Source organism: Gracilinanus agilis, chromosome 3, assembly GCF_016433145.1.
Source record: "Gracilinanus agilis isolate LMUSP501 chromosome 3, AgileGrace, whole genome shotgun sequence".
NCBI lineage: Eukaryota > Metazoa > Chordata > Mammalia > Didelphimorphia > Didelphidae > Gracilinanus > Gracilinanus agilis.
Window position 1 is genome coordinate 331,269,151 of NC_058132.1, and position 22,426 is coordinate 331,291,576.

At 36.5% G+C, this 22,426-nt stretch overlaps 1 protein-coding gene across 2 annotated transcripts in view; it reads right to left on the bottom strand.

The window, feature by feature from the left end:
- Positions 1-22,426, bottom strand: part of PPP2R3A (protein phosphatase 2 regulatory subunit B''alpha) — a 142,625-nt gene that overhangs the window by 37,959 nt on the left and 82,240 nt on the right. For both annotated transcript variants that reach the window (XM_044669992.1, XM_044669994.1), the window contains exons 6-7: positions 13,941-14,027; positions 302-458 (exon numbers count right to left, since the gene is read on the bottom strand). In XM_044669992.1, coding sequence (XP_044525927.1) covers positions 302-458; positions 13,941-14,027 — 244 coding nt within the window. The remainder of the gene's footprint in view (positions 1-301; positions 459-13,940; positions 14,028-22,426) is intronic.

A 22,426-nucleotide genomic window follows, 5' to 3' on the forward strand; every position in this document is an offset into this window, starting at 1 on the left:
ATTGGTAGGTTTGTTGCTTAAATGTTTTCCTTTTACAAAGGGTAGTTCTTTGGGAGGAGCATCAATGGAACATGGCAGTGATGAAAAAACATGAAAATCAGCACATTAAAAATAAACATGAACAAAATAATTCTACCTCTTTTAACATTTTCTATTCTAAAATAGCCAATTCATTATATTTTTCCATGAAGAAATGGATGCCTCAGTCAACAGAATGTATGAGATTTTATTAGCCATCATCTTCACCTTCAGAATCAATAATCCTGTGCTTATTTTGGCAGCACATGTGATCAATACTTACCCTGGTCATTATATCTAGATAGATCAGTTTGGTTGATGTAGAGGTCATGGTCACTGTCTAATTCCCAGAATTTACAGTAAATGACATAGAAATGTTCATAGGAGAAGTAATCTGTGATTTGGTTTATGTCTTCCTCTTCTTCCAAAAGGGCTAATGTCTGAAATAATTGAACAGGAGATATTTATTGTAAAATCATGAAATAAAAGCTTTAGTTTACAAAGGGAGAGTTTGAAGACCTTATGATAATTTTTATTATGACTTTACAATAACTCCCAACAAAATTATTAACCCTTTTCTAAATAAATTGGGAAGAATTTTGAGATAGTTTAAGCACTATTAATCAGTACTGAAACTCAGAAAAGACTGGAAAACTATTGGAAAGAAATTTGGTTATCATGACTTGTAAAATCAAATCTTTTCATTGTGTATGTGAATCTTGGAAAATTTTCAGCTCCAAGCTGCAATTGGTGAGATTTACTGTTTAAGGTAAAAGTTTTTGGGGATTGCAACTAATATTATTTTTGAGTTTTGAACTCAGAATTCAGGTATAGTTACCTGATATATCATTGAACTGTATCCACCATTCAAAAGAAAAGAATAACCCCAACTCTTACCTTAAGTCAAACAGTGTTATAATCCTTTCCTGTTTTTTCCTTTCAAAACAAATTGTTATAATCACAGCAAAGTGAAATAATAATTGAAGCCCTAGAAATTTGAATGAATATAGCAATCAAGTATGTTCTCCTACTTACTTAAGAAACTGTACCCCACCCCAAGTTTTTGTTTCAGTTGGAGTTACAATGAATCTCTTGTAAGTTAATTCATTTGGATAATCACTGAACATGATTTGGAGTAACCTATCTACAAAAAACAAACACAAACAAAAAACCCCTCCAGAATTATAATATTGGGGGGGGGTCAAGGTTTTGTTTTTATTTACACAGGAAACGAACACCCACAGCAGAGAACCTTTCAGGAATAACCGAATATGAAAAACCCAGATGACCACTCTGAAGACCTGAGTCACTGAAGCCCATGATTTGGAGACAAGTCAAAAGAACAGTTCACATGGCAGAACAATCACTGGAGGTGGCAAGCCTCCTTAAAACTGATCAATCTTAATTAAGCCACTTCTCAAAAAAAAAATTACCCAATTTTATGTTAAGTGGTTGCCTCACCTTTTGTATTAACCTTAGCCCAACTATTACTATTGTTGTGGTTAAGCTACCTTGAAAAATGCAACTTATTATGATTACAGCCTTGTATTCTCATATTAGCTATAATTATTTCTGTATCAAATGTAAGTTTTCAAAGTGCATTTCCCCTTCTATTAGCTCTTATAACTGATCACATTTGCTCCATATGTTATACTCACAAACCTTGGTACTTGGACAAAAGTTAATCTCACATGCATTCCACCAGAAAATGGCACAGCATAATCAACTTAAATTTAATTCACATTTTAAAAGACTTAGCACAAACATCTTACACCAAATACTTATTGCAGATTTGATTAGGAAGAAAAGATACATGCCAGACCCTAGAATATCATCCCATAACAGAACATAATCCTTAGCAGCAGGGGTCGGCAACCTTTTTGGCCGTGAGAGCCATAAATGCCACATTTTTTAAAATGTAGTTTCATGAGAGCCGTACAGTGCTCACAGTGTGCGCTCCTGTAACAGCGCCTGAAAAAAAATTGACTTTATGGCTCCTGCAGAAAGAGCCATACGTTGCCGACCCCTGCTTAGCAGCTTAATAGCATGGACATTTAGAAAAATTAAATATTTGATTTATAAGTAAAGTAGAAGTTAATATTTTCTGGGTTATGGAACAAAGAATTGGATATTAACAGAATTGGTCTAATAAGAGTAGTTCTCTTAGCTGTGGTATGATACTTGTCATAAAGGCAAAAGGATCTTGAATCTCAATGAAAAGTCATAGCAAGCCTAACAATCCAACTAGGTGCTATGCAAAAAGCTCAGAGGAAAAGCCTTGTTGGGGAGGCAGTCTTAGTAACCCGAAAATTGGACCACCTGATTTGAGGCCAAAAAATTCCCTGAGTAAAAGTCATCTTAGTTCCTATGCTAAAATCATTTAGAAAAGTCTGCCTATGACAAAACACTAAGGTCAGCACATACAGCATACCCCAAGACACACTGAAAAAAAAAAGGCCCTAGTAAAAAATGAAATTTCAAAAGCTCCATTTCCAAGCAAATAGAATTGGAATTTAACTTTCAAGCCTTACACAATTCATAAAATTCACATTCACTTACCTTGCTTTCATTTGTTTAATTTATATAAAAAAGGAGCAGATATAGTCCCCAGTAGTGAGAGTAGGCCCCAGTAAAATCACAGCCATAACTTAGAAACAACTAGACACGTAGCCTATGCATCACACGAGGCCCCCAAATCCCTCCTTTCTAACTCCTCTTCCCTGCTGTACTTTGTAAAAACTGTATGTTCTTCTAAGAAATTACTGATGCAGGAATTCTGTGAGAAACTTGGTTAGATGATCACACATTGATATATTGAATTATCACCTTTAAAAAACTGTTTAGAGTCAATGAGGTAATCTAAATCAATTGTCTCCATCTTGTAAATCATTACTAACCATTGTCACTGCAAAAGGCTTACCTAATTCTTTCTTTATTTGTTTGTTTATTTATTTAAAAACCCTGACCTGTCTTAGAATCAATACTGTGTATTGGGAAGTGCCTGAGGCCCATTCGAACCCAGGACCTCCTTCTCTAGGCCTGACTCTCAAGCCACTGAGCTACCCAGGTGCCCCCTTACCTAATCCTTTAGCCCATGTCATTTTCTCTTTAAGTATGTACCTGAAATCATTAAACTTTGCCACTGATCAGCAAGAGGCCTTGAGTCTGTCTGTAAGTCTGTCTCTGACCCTCATGCTCTCAACCTCATTTCTCTTATCCCGTTCTGTGACCCGCAAACTCAACAATACAGTACTTTAAGCTGTGCAAAGAGCTATACATACATTCTCTCATTTGATCCTCACAACCCTCTGAGGTAGGTGTTATTATTATTTGATGTATGTAATCATCTTTATGAAGAGGATTAAGAAAATTACTAATTCAGTTCAATAAGTTTTGCATCAGTTATTTGTAAGCCCTTACTATGTGCCAGAGTCTTTTTTAGGTTCATAAGCGAAACTAAAGTGATAAGTGAAAAGTGAAACACATCTTGTTTTCAGGAAGTTGCAATCTAAGAGAGAGAAACATGTTCAGGACCCAATTCTACTTTTCACAGTCTGTAGGAATGCTTATATGTCAAATGAAGTTATGTGAGAAAAAAGAGAAGACTGACAAACATTTTCTGACTCTGCATCACTAATGTAGAAAAGAGGGTGGACTATGGAAAATTTTTGAGTAGAATGAAACAATTAGAGGAGTATATTCAGGCCAGAGTGTGAAAGAAAAATGGGAAAAGGGGTAGTCCTGATCAATGATACATCTCTTTAATTGAGTAATTTTCAGTTGTGTCTGACTCTTCCTGCACCCATTTGAGGTTTTCCAGACAAAGATACTGAAGTGGTTTGTCATTCCCTTCTCCAGCTCATTTTACAGATGAGAAAACTGAGGCCAATAGGGTTAAAGTGACCTGCCCAGGGTCACATAGCTAGTGTCCAAGGCTGGATTTGAACTTAGGAAGATGAGTCTTTCTGACTCCAGGACCGATGCTTTATGACCTCTGCTATGTTACCTTGTCCCATCTCCAGGTATTGGCATGTATAGTTGTCACCAAAATGAGAAGACACCTTAGACTGATTATACATATTTTCAGAGCAAGCAGGACAAGAGGGCTGGCTAGGCCAGGACAATGCAGAATACGATGACATTTGTCATTGGGACCTTGAAGTTTTTTCTTTGGGAGCTTTTCCAGTTCCTACTTTCTCTCCATTTCCTCTACAATGCTGCTGCCCTTCCTTAGAGAAGTCTGTGGACTCCCTAAACCTGAGCAGTGCCTATTGGAGGTACAGGAGCTTATAGGCTGGAACCCAATGATCAATCTGGACATGCTTTTGTGTTTCTTGGAGAATCTATGCAGGATGATAGTACATATGGACAAGAACTGCATGACCTATGCTGAGATGACTGTGGCTCTATAAAGGAAGGATGTGAGATAGGACTTCCATTTGTTAATTAGAAAAGGTACCTAATTTTTTAAAGGGAGAAGACCTGAGACTTCCAGAATAAGATGGCTACAGAGCAGAAGCAAGAGTCTTCTTCTCCTCACCACCAACCAATATAAAATGCCTCAAAAGGACACAAATCAAAATCAGATGAGTGAAGGGGCTCTACCATAGGGCGCGGTCTTGAAGGTAGGCAGGGTTTGGGTGTTTCCATGCTATAAGGGGGTAAAATTACTCCTTTGAAAGTGCAAGCTGACCATCCCATCCCCACACCTACAGCACCAGTCAAAGTAAGCACGGGGCAATCTCTAGGTTCTTGAGGAGCAGGCTGAGGCCACCACAGACTTACCCCTGAGAGCAGGGAGACATGGGACGTGGGACCTCAGGAGGCTGAGAATGGGGAGCTGGGGTGCAGAGATAGGGCAGAGAGGGGCTGCCCACAACAGATGTGGCAGAGACTGAAAAATAGCCTTAGGGCAAAAACCTCTCTGCAGCTCTATACACAGAGACCTGCCTATCCTTTTAACTCAGCCTTCTGGCTGGGAAGGAAAGAAAAAACTAACATAGTAATGGTCACCAACACCCAAGAACTACAATATACAACTACCAAAAAAATAAGAAAAAGACTTTGACCCTGGATAACTTCTATGGAGAAAAACAGCAGACTACAGAGGAGACAGCAGAGGGTGACAAATAAGCAAACACATCCAAACTTAAAAAAAAAAAAAAAAAGGAAATTGGTCACAAGCTCTTGAGGAACTCAAATTTGAGTTTAAGAACCAAGTAAGAAAGATGTAAGAAACTTGGCAGGAAAAGTGGGAAATAGTTAAAAAAGAAAATAACAGTTTAAAAGACAGGATCTCCCACTTGGAAAAATAAGCATGGAAATAAAATGAAATGATAAGCAAATTGGAGACCAGAATTGACCTGCTAGAAGCCATGAAAAGCAGGATAGACCAAAAAGAAAAGGAAAATCAAAAGATTGTAACTGAAAATCAGTCTTTGAAGATTAGAATTGGGCAAGTAGAAGCTAATGATCTTACAAGACAGCAATAATTAATAAAGCAAAGTCAAAAGAATGACAACATAGAAGGAAACATGAAATATCTCATTGAGAAGATGAATGACCTTCTTCCAGGAGAGACAATTTGAGAATCATAGGTGTATCTGAAAACCTAGAAATAAGCAGAAATCTTGACATCACACTACAAGCAATTATCCAAGAAAACTGCATTGATAATCTTGAAAGAGTTCATAGATCACCATCTACATTAACTCCTCAAAAGACGACCCCCACCAATATCATTGCCAAATTCAAGAGCTTCCAAGCTAAGGAGAAAATATTGCAAGAGGCCAGAAAGAGACAATTCAAGATATCAAGGAGCACCAATCAGGATTACACAGGATCTAGCAGCCTCCACAATAAAGGACTGTAAGGCTTGGAATATGATATTCAGAAAGGCAAGAGAATTGGGTCTACAACCAACGATCCCCCTTATCCATCAAAACTGACCATATACTTCTAGGGGAAAGTATGGACATTTAACAAAATAGAAGATTTCCAAGTATTCCTAAAGAAAAGACCAGAACTAAACAGAAAATTTGATGTATAAATACAAAATTCAAGAGAAATACGAAAAGGTAAAGAAGAGAGGGAAAAATATTTTTTAAGGACTTCAGTAAAATTGTTTATATTCCTACATGGAAAAATGATATTTGTAACTCTCAAAAACTGCATTCACTATCATATTCGTTAGAAGGCTTATTCATAGGTAGAGGTTGGGGTACTAAGTGGTTTAAGATGATATGCAAAAAAAGAAAAAGAAAAGGGTGGGAAATAGAAGATGGCACCAAGAGAATAAGAAAAATAGGATAAAATATACCATATAAGGAGGTGAATGGGAGGGGAAGGGGAAGAATACTATTATAAGAAGGAGAAGAAGAGAGTGCTAATAGGTAATACTTAAATCTTACTCTCAGTGGAATCGATTCTGAGAGGGAAGGGCATCTAGATCTATTGGGGTATCAAATTCTATCTTACCCTACAAGGGAGTTGAAATGGAAAAACCAAGGGTGGGGTGGAGTGGGGCAGGGAGTAGCAAATGGGAGAGGGAATTTAATAGACCCTAAAAAAATAAGAGGGAAATAAGAAGGGAGGGGGGTGGGAAGGGAAGTAAAATAGGGGTGGGGATTAGGGAGGCTGATTAAAAGCAAAACACTGGTGTAGAAGGAAATAGTGAAAGAAGAAAGGGCAGGACTAGGAGAGGAAATCAAAATGATGGGGAATATGCAGGTGGTCATCATAACTCTGAATGTAAATGGGATGAACTCACCAATAAAATGGAATCAAATAGCAGGGTGGATTAGAAACCCAAATCCCACCATATGTTGTCTACAAGAAACACACATGAGGCAAGTAGACACACAAAGGGCAAAGGTAAGAGACTGGAGCAAAGTCTATTGGGCATCAACTGAGAAAAAGAAGGCAAGAGTTGCAATCATGATATCTGACAAAGCCAAAGTAAAAATAGATCTGATTAAAAGAGATAGGGAAGGTAATTACATCCCGATAAAAGGCAGTATAGACAATTGTTCTCCCTTTCTGTCTACTCTAGATCCTAAAACTCTAATTCATGACTCCCTTAATTATTTGGTCCCTTTCTTTTCTCTGATTTCCTCATATAATCAAAGCTCCCAAGTATCCATTTAAGGTCTCTTTTCTAGGCAATTTCTGCCATTGCCTTACAGATCTCACCCTGTGAATTCTTTTATTTCTTGTGCCCCCCTCCCCCCGAATAATGCTAGTTACTGCATCAGAGGAGACACTGTTCCATAGTAGGCCTCTTTATTACTGGTCTCTTTGCTGTCACTCTGTTGCTGTCCTTGGCTTCTGCATGTGCTCATTCCTCCTGCATTTCTGCTATCTGATGTGTTTGAGAAGCAAATAAACTCTCTGAATCAGTTTTTTTAAAAGAATGTTTCAAATGCTTTTTTTTGAAGTCATTTTTTTTTTCACATATGGTTAAGCTCAGATTTGCAAGGTGAGTTACGTGGGCTACATTCAGAGCTTTCTTGTTCTTCAGAACACATTATTTCATTCCTCTTAAGTTTTCTGGTGGTTGCAGAAGTCTTGTGTGATTCAAATTTCCTTTCCTTTGTATTTGAATTTTTTTTTCTGGTTGTGTTGTAGTACTTTTATCTGAAATCACTGCTAAATTTAACTACTATATGTCCTGGAATTTGCAAATTTAGGTTTTCTTCTGGAAGAGATCAATACATTTTTTCAATTGTTATTTCATTTTCTATGCTCTCTTTCTATTATTTCCTTCACTATGGTGCTAATTTCTTTGTCCTGTAGTTTTCTTTGGGGAGACCAATAATCCTTAGGTTACTGTCATGCATTCTGTCTTTGAGAACCATATGCTTTACTTCCATAGTGAGCATATTTCTTTTAATATTATTGTTGTTTTTTTAAACCCTTATCTTCCATCTTGGGGTCAATACTGTGTATTGGCTCCAAGGCAGAAGAGTGATAAGGGTAGGCAATGGGGGTCAAGTGATTTGCCCAGGGTCACACAGCTGGGAAGTGTCTGAGACCAGACTTGAACCTAGGACCTCCTGTCTCTAGGCCTGGCTCTCAATCCACTGAGCTACCCAGCTGCCCCAATACTATTGTTTTTTGATTCTCTTTGAAAGACCTTAGCTTTCCCTCTAACACCTAAGCCCAGGAACATCTGGCAGAACACCAGGACTTTGATCCTCAGCCTGTCCTGCATGGCTGAGCACCATCCCCCCATCCCCAAAGATTGGGACTCTCCACCCTCCTCAGGGACATCCAATGAAGTTAGTCCAAGTAACTCACTTTCCCAAGAGACACCCAATGAAATTAATCCAAATTGCCTTATTTGCTGCATCTCCTTCCTTCCTCAAACCAGTAAGACCCCATGTCTTTCCCCATTCAGTGGGGACTGCCTCACCAACTCTCTTGAGATTGGGCTCCCCCTTGTTGACTTTCCTAAACCCACCATGGGGCCCTTTCATTAATCCTCTAGGCCAGTGGTTCCCAAACTTTTTTGGCCTACCGCCCCCTTTCTAGAAAAAATATTACTTAGCCCCCTGGAAATTAATTTTTTAAAAATTTTAGTAGCAATTAATAGAAAAGATAAATGCACCTGTGGCTATCACCTCCCCCCTGGATTGCTGCAGCACCCACCAGGGGTGGTAGCTCCCACTTTGGGGATCACTGCTCTAGGCATTGGGCCTCCTTGCTGCTCCAAATTAACTTTGTATCACCCTACTTGGGTCTCATTTGTCTCTTGGGTTAATCCCTCATCAGCCGGACTGACACAAATCTATTGCTCTCTTTTGTTTCTTTGTTAAGACTTGCCTTCTCAGTTCCAGTTTTTCTATTTTGTCCATTATATTTTTTTTGCTGTGTAGGTAAAAAATTCTGCTCTCTTAATTCTCATTTCTCTTTTGCTCCGCTCAGGAATAGTATATTGTGTTTCTGTGCTCTCCTCTCATTCCTTGGGGCCCTCTGTCTCATCAACTGTGGAATCATTTTCCTCTGTTTTGCAGTATTTATTCAGAGATGTCTAAATTCTTTTATTAGACTTGAAGGTCATATTTCCTTTGTTAATGTTTTTTCTGATTATGTTCAAGGTCTTTGAGCTTTTTCTCCCTAAGAACTTTGGTAATTTCAATTCCCCACAACCACCCCCAATTTTCCCCTTTTTACTTTCTGGTTTACTCAGGGGCTGCATATCAAAGCACTTCAGCCTCCTCTTATGCTACTTCTTGGTCCCGAGAATCATCAGAACTCCCCCCAGCTGGATGCTGTGCCCTTTCCCTCAGGCTTGGTGGAGTGCCTGTGACCTCTGTTTCTCCTCATCTCCTGTGACCTCTTCCGCGCTTACAGTGTTCCTTGGTTTTCTGACTCAGCATGGGCAGTTCAGAGAACTGCCCCACTGGAGCCACAGGGTTCTTCTTTCTGGCACCAAATAGTTGAGAGCTGTGCCATATATATCGGTGTGATGGGGTTGTCTACCCTGGCACTGGCAGCCCAACATTTTTGCAGCACTGCTGCTATAGAACTGTAGCCTTTGGAAGTTTTTAGTTCTCGAAGGGCTACAGTCCTGTTGGCTATGTGCAGTTCTAGGCAAACCTCTGGAGCTTATAGCTAGGATCTCCACAGCAAAGGAAAGAATGAAGGTAATCCGGGGCATCAGGGTGAGTTACTTTGTTGTAAGACTGTGTTAGGTCTTTGGGTCTGCTAGTGCAGTCATGCTGCAGGTGGTATGGGAGGTGGGGTTGGGGTAGTAAGTGAGCTCAGAGTGAGTAAGCCTAATTTTTTTAAACTTTTTGAATTCTGAGTGTCCATTCCCACAGAAATAGCTGAAGTTGCTTTACCTTTGATATATAGTTTTCATTTAAGAGGGATTTGAGAGATTATGTCTAGTCTTCCATATTGTTGCCCATATGACCTAGATATCTTGGCCCTTATTCTTAAAAATATAAATTTGTTTTTTCTATATCTTAGAAATTAGATCTTTATCAAATAAACTTGTTGCAAAGTTTTTTATTTTTCCCATCTACCTGTATCTTTTTTATTTTACCCGCATTGGTTTTATCTGTGCAAAAATGATTTAATTATATGTGCATTTTATTTTCTGTGAATCTATCAACTGTTTGATTGTGAACTCTTTCTCTATTCAAGAGATCTGAATGGAAAGATATCTGACAAGTAACTTCTTCCTCCTCTAATTTGTTTATAAGTTGACACTTTAAGTCTGTCATATACTAATTTGGATTTTATACTGGTACACTGTATGAGAAGTTTGTTTATATCTACTTTCTCTCAGATTGCTTTCTAGTCTTTCCAATAGTTTTGTCAAATAATAATATAGCTAGCATTTATCTAGTTCTTGAACATTTGCAAAGTAGTTTGCATGTGTTATCTCATATAATCCTCATAGCGACTCTGGGAAAAAGGTTATTATTCTCATTTTACAGATGAGGAAACTGAGGGTAAGTGAAGCTAAATGACTTGCTACAGATAGTAGGTGTAGAGGTAGGATTCAAACTCAGGTCTTGACTCCATTAATTCTAGAACACTGGATAGTGCTCGCTGTGTTGCACAGTGAATAACTTTTAAACAAAGAATAGTGAGTTCTTGCTCTAATAGTTGGAATGTTTGGGATTAGTAAACATGAGGCTACTTTTTTTTTTCTATTCTACCTTTGCTTCTATATGTATTCCTGTTCTGTTTAGGTTCAGAGAATCTCAAGAAAACTTATATGTCTTGATGCAAGAATGAACTGAACAAAAGCAGGGGGGCAATTTACACAATAACATGGTAAAGAAAAAGGACTATGAAAGACTTAAGAACAGCAATCATAGCTGTGAACAAACAAGAAAGACTCCAGATGATAAAGATCAAGTATGCTATATATCTTCTTTTTCTTTTTAAACCCTTACCTTCTGCCTTGGATCAATTGGTTCCAAGGCAGAACAATGGTAAGGTCCAGGCAATGGGGGTTGAAGTGACTTGCCCAGGGTCATACAGCTGGGAAGTGTCTGAGGCCAAATTTGAACCTAAGACCTCCTGTCTCTAGGCCTGGCTCTCAATCCACTGAGCTACCCAGCTGCCCCCTGCTATATATCTTCTGAAAGAGACAATGGACTTAAGGTACATAATTTTACTCAGAGTTCAACTTGTGTTAAGTGATCTTTTCATTTACATTGTTTTAGTTATTGTAAGTATTGTTCCCTTGGTTGTCTTCATATGACTCCATTATCAATTCATACAGATCTTTCTATATTTCTCTGAAATCCTTATTTTTTGCTTTTCCTATGACACAATAATTTACTTTAAACAAAAGTTTTAATCTAATACTGAATGTCAGGGATATTGTAAAGGAGATTCTTTCAGGTACTTGTTGGGCTGATAGCTTCTGAAGTTCCTCTGACCTATGAAATTCTATGATTCTGAGATGGGTCTGACTACATTAAGAAGAGTAGTGAGAAAATGTAGTTGGAGAGCCAGGATTAGGTCAGGTTCCAGAAAGATGCTGAATTCAAATCTGGTGGCTCTATTGTCATTGTTTTTTTTTTTGTTTTGTTTTGTTTTGTTTATTCCTGTTGGCTCCCAGAGCAACCATCTCTCACCAATGGACTCTGTTCTGGGCAACTTCCCCCAGCTGGGCCCATGTCATTCCGACGGTCTTTGTTTCATTTTCGGCAGATCTTTGAATCTGCCTGAAAGGTCGTTGAATGATTTCAACTTGGTTCTAAAAGTTGCCACCAGGAGTTGGTGGTCCGAGGCCACATCTGCACCACGTCTTGCCCTAACATCTAGAAGGCTTCCTCTCCACTTGCGGGAAACTGTGATGTACGAGTTTCCCACTTTCTTACGTTCCATGTCGCTATTCTGGTTTTTGCCTTGGTCGTCAGCTTCCCAAAGGCTTTCGCCAGCACGCGTCGTGGACTCTGTTGGAGAGCAATCTTCCAGACTAGGCGATCGTTGGTTTTGTTGATTTAATGAGGTTGCCTTTTCTGTAGCAAGTGAGATTTTTTTTTTATTATTGACATTATTGTCATTAATGAATAAAAAATCTGTTATAAATTTTTGGATATATCTTTTCTATTTTTGTACATCTGTTGACCTTTCAAGTTTTTTTTTTTTTTACCCTTAATTTTTGGTGTATTGTCTTATAGGTGGAAGAGTGGTAAGGGTGGGCAATGGGGGTCAAGTGACTTGCCCAGGGTCACACAGCTGGGAAGTGTCTGAGGTCAGATTTGAACCTAGGACCTCCTATCTCTAGGCCTGACTCTCACTCCACTGAGCTACCCAGCTGCCCCAACCTTTCAAGTTTAATCCTTAAAAACACTCCAAATGATCCTTAAACTATTAATATCAAGTAACAGTTATGGCAAGAAAGCTGGGTTTTCACCAAAGGAGTTAGTCCCTGTTATGAAGGATATAGAGCAAAGAATATATATACTGAAGAGGAGGAACTCACTGTAGAGGATGAGGTCTTCCAGGTGCTCCTACTTGTAAATGATATTGAACTGATTTTATCAAGTCAGAAAACTGCTAAATTTTGATCCATAATCACTCAAAGTGTTCAGCCTAACCATCTGCACAGGAAAAGGTGAATGAGAATGGCTATAGTTCTACAAATCTGCAAGTGTGGATATACTAATCATAAAGGCAGCATTTTTTTATATATTCTGAAGACAGATAATGAACTAGGAATATAATAGGAAAAAGAGAACATTTTCAGTGACCCTAAACTTCTCCCTGAATCAAAGGCCATACTTTTAAAATATATTTATTTCTGGTAATTCAATGAAAGAGTGAATCATATAATACTATATTTAGCAAAAAGACAATGGAAAGACACAGAGTGAAGCAACAGAGATCTGTGCCAGAGGATTGTTATAATGGATACTCTCAGAGATTTCTAGCTAGAAAAGAGGTGGGCTGGTCACATAGTACTAACTATAGATCACCTAAGGGCAACTTGGATATACCACTGGTAATCATGTGCTGTAAAGTCAAGAAATCTAGAGAAAAGGCCCCTACCATGAAAGGAGGAACCCTTGTAGAAGATTTATGAGAAGTCATGGACAAGAGTCACACAAGATAAGGTATGGATTAGTCATTATCTGAATTGCTTGAGGGGTTACAGATACTGATTAAGGTTATAGCTCCATCAAAATACAGCCTTCAAAACAACTTCATTAAGGGAAAGGAGAGTATAATCACCTTTAATCCAATGTCAGCTAAATTTACCCAAAGCATGTTTCCATATTTCTGTACATATATTTTAATTATAAATGCATTTTATCTGTTTCAATTATTAATAGGATCTTTGAGGAAATGGGTTTCTATTCTCAATTTGTGCCTCCCGCCCCACCCCCCCGGCATACATTTGGATTTCAAAACATTTAGTAAAATAGCAATGTAATGTAGATACTCAGATAATTATAAATGACTTTTCATTGTTTGAACAAAAATATTTATGTGTGTGCACCACAGACTTCTGATTATGATGTGCTATATATGTTACAGATGCAGAAATGACCAAAATAATGTTAAGCTATATTAATATTAAAGCCTAAAATTAACTTAGCAAATTTATTTACCGTAACACTCCATTTTAATAATCCATCATAATATGGATAATCCTCTTATTTTTAATTTTTTGGGCAGTTAACAATACTATTTATAATCAATAAGCAGGATCATTCACTGATAAGATTCCAACAGTGGACATTATTCCAAAGCTATGATTTGTTTGCTAGAAAGTCCTAACAACAATATGGACTATATCCTTTCTCAATAAATATTTTGATGCATTTTACCCTAGACAGACAGAGAAATGTGTATCAAAATGATTCTTCCCTTAAACAGAAAACTTCTAAAATGATATGCTATTATATTAAGTTCTCCTTAAATGTAAAAATAAGACATTGGCCTACTTGCAAAAAGTTGCTTTTCCTTAGCTCAGTCAAGGTGATTTTGCCAGTCCAGGATCTGTTGACTGTGTAGAATATTCTCTGAATAACCTGTGTCCAAAAATGAAAGCAAAATAATGTTAAATACATGCTTAAATATCAAAGGCTATTCTATGAATTAAACCAAGTGAATTTAAAAATTTATTTTTTCAAAGTAATTTCTAGCAATATTAAATAATTTGTAGAGGTCCTTGTTCCTAATATTATATATTTCTATAGTACATATTATTAAGGTGAAGAATTCAATATTATCTATTTGCTTATCTTTCTCATGTGTCTATCTCTACTACATGCATCAGTGCTCTAGATTGTCTATCATCCAGATGAGTTAGAGGATATATTTATTTATCAGTAGGTGTGAGTCTATATGATGGGGGCATTAAACAGTTACTGTGTTTATTTCTTTTGTGTTTTGAAGGTTTATGGTCTTCAAGAGTACCTTTTATATGAAAATGAGGATTTCCTAATAAGAATTAACATTCTGAGCAGTGAGAATGGTGTAGTAGAGTTGGCTCTGAAATCAGGAAAACCTGGGTTCATGCCCTGCCTCTATCAAATTCTGGCTGTATGACCCTGGGCAAGTCATTTAACCCTTCAGTGCTCTAGGCAGCTCTCAAGATTAAAAATTGTATTTAAGTTGCTACCCTTCATTGACAGAAGGCATTTTCTCATCTATGATTGACTGAATCAATAAAATCACAGGTCCAGTCTCTATCCCTACCCTAAGCAACAATGTAGTTATAATCTAGGTCTTTTATTAGTAATTAACAAATGTGAAATACATTAGGGACATAGTGTGGGATAAAGCACCAATTCAGAAGAGGGTTATTAGGGATTGTATTTGTGGGTATAACGAAAGTGGAGGATACAACACTTGCTTCAGTTTTGTCTAGGGCAAAATTGGTTACTCAGTGAATCTACCTGATTCCCATGTGACTCAAAAGAAGCAGTGCCGTAACAATTATGGGGATGGGATAAGAAAGAAATTTAATTAGGTGCTATGATTTTGATCTTAGTAGTAAAAGGTCTAGGGGGCAGCTGGGTAGCTCAGTGGATTGAGAGCCAGGCCTAGAGACAGGAGGTCCTAGGTTCAAACCCGGCCTCAGCCACTTCCCAGCTGTGTGACCCTGGGCAAGTCACTTGACTCCCATTGCCCACCCTTACCAATCTTCCACCTATGAGACAATACACCGAAGTACAAGGGTTAAAAATAAAAAAATTAAAAAAAAAAAGGTCTAATATACAAATCTTATACCCCTGGTGGTTGTGGCATCTTGGGAGATACTCTATGGAATAAGGAGGAAGATAAATGTTACTTGGCTAGAGGAAATGGTCTGATCCCACAAAGTGAAGATCAAATAAAGGGTGTCTCCCAAACTAAGGACACTTCTAAGCCAGTGATGGGCAAACTTTTTAAAGAGGGGCCAAAGGAAAGGAAATGTTCATCTGTCAGTCTGTTTCTAAGGCAACTGTTTCGAAGTTTCATTGTATTGTAAACTCCTCATTGTATTCGTCATGTTAGGAATAATGTCGCATGGCCAGATAGAACATTTCAGAGGGCCACATCTGGCCTGCAGGCTGTAGTTTGCCCATCACTGTAAGCTAGTTAAAGCTCTAACAGCTAAAAACTGTTTTAGGACTTTTGGGACATGTTGTACAATTTCAAAGTAGAAGAAAAACTTAAGAATGAGGAATATGGCGTGTGGCTGAGGCACTTGAAGATTACTTATTTAAACAAGCTGAAGATATTAAAAAACAGGAAATGAATAAAAGAATAGCTATGGACACAACCTGTAACCATTTCCTATTTAAAAAAAACTTTAATATAAATCATAAACGTACTGAAGAATCACAAATAGCCTAGAAATTTCCTCTACCAGCAAAAAACAACTGACAAGCGGATAAATGCATAGTAAAGAGCAACATTATGTATAATAGGACAAAAACTAATTTGTAAAATCTTTCCTAGGAGAATGGTAGAAGTATATAAGCACTACTTCAAGGGATCAAAGAACTCATCCACAGAGGTACTGCTTTCCATAGTGAAGATAAAAAACCCAACTATGTGTGCCAGTTCTGTGAACTTTCTTGTTCATTTCCACATTACAAATCTTCCACAGGGGGTCCACCAAACATGTTGGGGGTAGGAAGCATCCCTTCTCAATCCATTCTCAATATAGAGATATGGATATATTCAAGTTGTCAATTAGTTATCCCTCACTCTTACTACATGATAAATTCACATCATTCTTTTTTTGGTCATTCATCTTCCTTATGACATCTTTGATATCACTTCTGTGCAATTCTTCATCTGTAAAGTGTTGTAGTCTGTTCACCTCTATGTTTTTCTTTGGGTGACTTGCAACTTTCAAGAGTGTGGAAGTCCATGATTCACAACTACATTGTGTAATCAGAAATATTCTGATATTGGAAATATGGATATTTGTTTCAGAGAAAAGCTGGAATTTATGAAAAGCACTATGCTACTTTACCAAATGCAATTTTAACCTACTTTTTTACTCTTATCTAATGATGGGATCAGTTCATTATATATCTGCAATGTTTGTTCAAGTTATATGCACTGATGCACATTCACAAATTGTTCATCTAATTACCTATCATAGAAAGAATAATAGGCACCTACTTGTTTTATCTTATATGGATAATTAGATGAAACTCTTAGGTGAACATGGAACTTATTTAGGAGGCTCAGCAATATTCAATGAATAATGCCATCCATGAATAAGAAAATTTGGATCAAGCATTGGACATCCTAATGATAACAGCAAACAATTTTGGTAATTATTTTACAACTGTTTTATGCCTTGCTTAATAGTAACAATTATAAGACTGTTGAGTAAAATAGCCATCTTATATCTTTCAAGGAATTTTGTATGGTTTTAGTAATATATATATATTTTTATATATATAATGCATGCATATATTTGTCTACACATATGTCATGTTATGGGGAGAACATGTAACAAGCAATTTGTTCTATTAAATCAAGTGTTATTTTTAGGCAGCCAACAAATACTAAGCATAGAAGGATACTACATTCTGGATGATTTTTAGGCAATTTTATGACCATAAAAGTAAGATCTATTGTAGAATTTGCAAAAGATATGTATCCTCTTCTCATGCTTTAATCAAAGAAAAGTACACTGAATGTTTGGGAAGATTCTCCTCATAAAAATTTTGTAGAGATGGGAAAGTATGCATATAGATTGGAGCTTATTTAAATTCTTACAGTCACTATATTTTGAGTAAAAATAAATGCTGAGATTCCCCACCTCCACACACACCTTTGGTATCTTACCCATTTTCAGATATCTTCCTCAATGTCTACAAACCTTTACTGATCTCTTCTGTACTTAGGCTAGTTTAGCTATTTTTCCTTTCAAAAAATTGTTACTTGGGGGCAGCTGGGTAGCTCAGTGGAGTGAGAGTCAGGCCTAAAGACAGGAGGTCCTAGGTTCAAACCCGGCCTCAGCCACTTCCCAGCTGTGTGACCCTGGGCAAGTCACTTGACCCCCATTGCCCACCCTTACCAATCTTCCACCTATGAGACAATACACCAAAGTACAAGGGTTTATAAAAAAAAAAAATCCTAAAAAAAAAAATTGTTACTACTTCTTCCCCATTCACCGAATTTGGGACTGTGATATTAGATTTCTTGTAAAGTGGTTCCTCCAACCTTTATGGTGAAAACGGCTTGTTTTAGGAGTCTATCATCATTTTCATTTTTATTTGCTTGCTGTCTTTCTAGTTTTCATCTTTGGGATGACCACCTAGCTGAGTTTCTCCCAAAGCTTTCTTTAAACTTGCTTATTCACAATGGCTTCTCATTATTTTATAAGCAGATCTATTAATATTTTTTTTGCTATACTTCTTTCTGAGATTTAAAAAATGACTTTATATTCTAAATTGGTGTTGCTTTTGTTTGGCAAGGAAATCAAGGGTTTATTGGCTAATGTGGCTTCTAAATCCTTTTGGTTTTCTTTTTAGAGCAACTGACAATCTAGAAAATATTATGTAAAGATTGACTAACGTTCCTACTTTTATTTTTCTAACAAATCTTAGTGAGAATAATCTACACATATACTGAAGGCATTCTTGATGAAGCTATAAGAATTGAGAAAATAGGCATTTGTAAACAATTATAGTAAACCATATTTTAAAAATCACATGGTATCAGGTGCAGGGAACATAAGATTTTGTTGTGTTTACTGTCTGTTGATTATAAAAAAAACCTTTTGATTCCTTAGTAAAACATGCCATCAATAAAGGCTTCTTTGATAGGAATCTCTAATGCATATGTTAAAATCATACATGATAACTGAAATACAATTGATAATTGAAGCCTAAAATAGGAATGTGTATTCTTTCCGAGTGTTTGCCACACTGATGGAGGCACCAACTCTAAATATTTTTAAGAGATTCTTTACAGATAGCCGTTTTTTGGGGCTAACATTATACTGATAGCGAAGATTCCTGGAATAATATAGAGCTTCCTATATGAGATTCACTAGCACTCAAAAGGGTTTGGCTTAACTGCTCATAGAGGACAAAACAAGTGGATGAACATCTTGTTTCCAAGTGTTCTTAGCCTGTCTGTATTTCAATGTAATTGGTTTCCTTTGTAGTCCTATGTATTTTATTTTATGCTTTTAAAAATATAATTTTTTAGTATTAAAAATTGTTCTTTATTTTATTCCAGTAACAAATTTATTCATTAGTTTTCCAGTTACATGATTCATGTTGTCTCTCTCCCTTCTTCCCTACCCTTTCCCAGAGTTGACAAACAATTCCACTGGGTTATACATGTATTATCACTCAAAACCTATTTTCATATTAAGAGTAATTTTTAAAATCCAAACTCAAAATAATATACCCAAATAGACAAGTGAGAAATCATATATTTTCTTTTGCATTTCTATTCCAAAAGTTCTTTCTCTAGCTGTGGATAGCATTCTTTCTCATAAGTCCCTCAGAATTGTCCTGGATGAATGCATTGCTAGTAGCAAAGTCTATTAACATTTGATTTTCCCACAATGTTTCAGTTACTGTGTACAATGTTCTCCTGGTTCTTCTTATTTCACTTTGCATCAGTTCATGGAGGTCTTTCCAATTCTTTCTGAAATCTCATGGTTCATCATTCGTTATAGTACAATAGTATTCCATCACCATCATATACTAAATTTCTTCTGTTTCCGATTTTTTTGCTATCATAAAAAAACGCAGCTATAAATATTTTTGTGCATGCAGATCCATGCCCATTTTTTAAACTCTTTGGAATACAGACCTGGTAGTGGTATTGCTAGGTCAAAAGGCATGCATTTTTAAAAAACTTTTCAGGCATAATTCCAAATTGCCTTCCAGAATGAATGGATCAATTCATAACTCCACCAGCAATGCATTAGTGTCCCAATTTTGCCACATCCCCTCCAACATTTATTATTTTCCTTAAAATGTTATCTTAAGAAGGGTCCATACACCTCCCAAGATTGTCAAAGGGATCCATGGCACATAAAAAGCCAAAAGCTCATCTAGACAATAATATTTAACTGGAGAGACAACTCATAAGATTTGACTGTTAGTACAATATAAAATTTAATACTCTCATTTTATAGAGACTTTTAGAATTAGCACATTTTTCTTAATCAGACTTAATAGTTTTGGATTTTGATTAGATTTTTCTTGATGCCGCTAGAGCTGCATTTGATTTTCAGCATTTGGCACTAGAGTGGTATTGGCCAGGCTTCTTTCATATTTAGATTTTTCTACACTATTTTTTCTCTAGACAGCATATTTTTGGATCCTGGTCTTGAATCCATTCTGTTACTTTCAAATTTCACTGAGGGAACTAATAGTTTCTTTAATACTTCAATTCCTATGAAATCCACCTTCCCTGTACTACTGTCATTTATCAGGGCAGTCCCATTTTCTATCTCATGATCATGCCAGAACATACAAAAATCCTTTGATGTCTTTCCATTCCTTTATTTCCACCGTGCCTATTTTTGCCCTCATCATGACTTTCTGTTCCTAGGTTGTTCTATATTCTTTGAGTTGGTTAATGTTTGGCTTTGATTTCCTCACTACTCGTTCTTGGCCCACTCCTTTCATATATTAGCTTTTGCCAAGAACTGGCTTTTTTCTGGTAATAATACTTCCCTAGTCATTTTTTCTAGCACCGGCTGGCTATACCTTTTATCATAGTTTTTGGACATATTGATTTTGGATAAGAAGTCAGATTACTCCCTGCTCCCTACTACCACCTCCAGACTCCCCCCACCCTTTGCATCCATCATTCAACAACTTCTCCTTATTTGAACTCAAACATTTTTTATATATAATGGTGGCTGTTACATACCTCAAGTCATCTTCCCTCCTTTCTTGGTGAGTTCAGTACCTAGTTTACCACTTTTCTCCTTCCATCAGCTTATACCAAGGGACTCCCAACATTCCTAGGGATGTTCTTTCGGCCTCCTTAAACTCCTAATTCCTCAGTCTTCTTGAATCCTATGACCTACTCCATCATTCCACCTCAACTGCAAAAAGTCACATCTTGAATTTCATCATTACCCATAAATGTTTCATTTCCTTTTAAATAGAAACTCTGACCTTCCTCTTGGAATCTCTATCATCTCCAATATCATCAAATAAAGTATAAATGTATTATTATTAATCTGGTTCCAACTTTGACTTTCCAGTATTTCATTCTACTCTTTTTTTTAACACACTCCACATTCTAGCCAAACTTAACAATTCACCATTTATTGCACTTGTTCAATCTTCTCCCATCTCTATGTCTTTGTACATAGCATAATCCATACCTGGAATTATCTCTGTCTTCTAGAGGCTTATTTCAGATTTCATTTGAAAAGTTCCTTTAAGTCCTTACTCTCTTCTTTCATTCCCAAGTGAAAATTTGATTAATCCTGCCTACAATTCTTCATGTTTCTTCATATGAACTTCTCCTTTGTACATATTTCATGTTCTCTTGCCTTAAAGAATCATTCATGTATACTCATATATACTCTTTTCTCTTATGAAGATAGTTTTTGGAGATATGTGTCATATCTATTTTTGTTTCCTAGAAGCTAATACAATACACCTCACATATAGCAAGTAGGTAACTAACAAATGGTTTTAAAAAATTAATAGTGTTAGTATTAATCTCTTCTCAACAGCTGAGGAAACTAAGGCACACAGAAATTAGGTGATTTGTCTGTAGTTATAGAGCTAGTAATTGTCTGAAGTGGCACTCAAACTCAAGATAACTGAATCCTATTCCAATATGTTTTCTACTATGCCAGTATAAGGACCCCTTTTAAAATGAAAAATTTTTGAAGAAGTCCACATTACTACTAGTATTACAGTGCATTACACTATCAGTACACCACACTACTAGTACAATTACTTATTAAGAAAATTTTTTATAAAAAATAGTATGAATTCAGTAATAGTTTAAAATATTAATCACAAGAGCATTTATAAAAATCAAAGATACATGTAAGACATTATTTATGGAGGTATGTTTGCTTATTTATTATATTAAGACATTTAATGAGATGGGTTTCTGGAATTAATTTTCAATTTCTTTTCTTCTTTATCCTTGTCTTACACTCCTCTGTCCCCTGGGAACTTGTTCTGCGAACCACTGAGTTTTATCATCTTGCTTCTTTTTGTTTAAAGTCTAACAACTGGGAACCTACTTAAATATTCTCTCAATTTTTAAAAATCTGTTTTAACATGTAAAGTATGTTTGACTATAAAGAGTTGCTTTCCTATTCTGAATTTCAAAATGTGGGCATTTCCCCTGCAAATATTTTTTATTATGTCTACCCCATTGACTGATTCTTCCCTCTTGGACAGAATGAAATACAGAATAGCAATTTATGTATTGCTTCTATATTCTGAGAAGGGAAAATGCCAGCAAGTCAAGAATTTATCAGATGCTCTGTTTTTAGCAGAATTAAACTTTCAGGAGATGGACGGATCATTCAAATTTCCCCTCACTGCTACATCTGGCCTCTGAGACAAAATTGTAATCTGTACCAGGATAACACCATCCATATCCTCTTTAGAGCTAGGTGGTCTGTATTATATTTCCACAACCACTGCATTTACATTATCCTTTTTTATTCTCAGTACAAATACTCTTTATTATGCACTCAGGTTCAGAATTACATATTCCCATACAGTTGTTTATCTTCTTGACATTCAGGGCTATAACCCTCCTCCTGACTTGTTTATTCTGAACAATGTATGTCCTTCTTGTATTACTCTAGTCAAAGAATGTCCTGTCGTAATATCTTTGACAGTTCATTGGGAATTTAGAAAAGGAAATTCTTACTTCTCTTTTGTTTATATTAATAATTTTTTGCTTATTCTAGATTTTTTGTTTTGCCAGATAAATTATTACCATTTTGTTCAATTATATA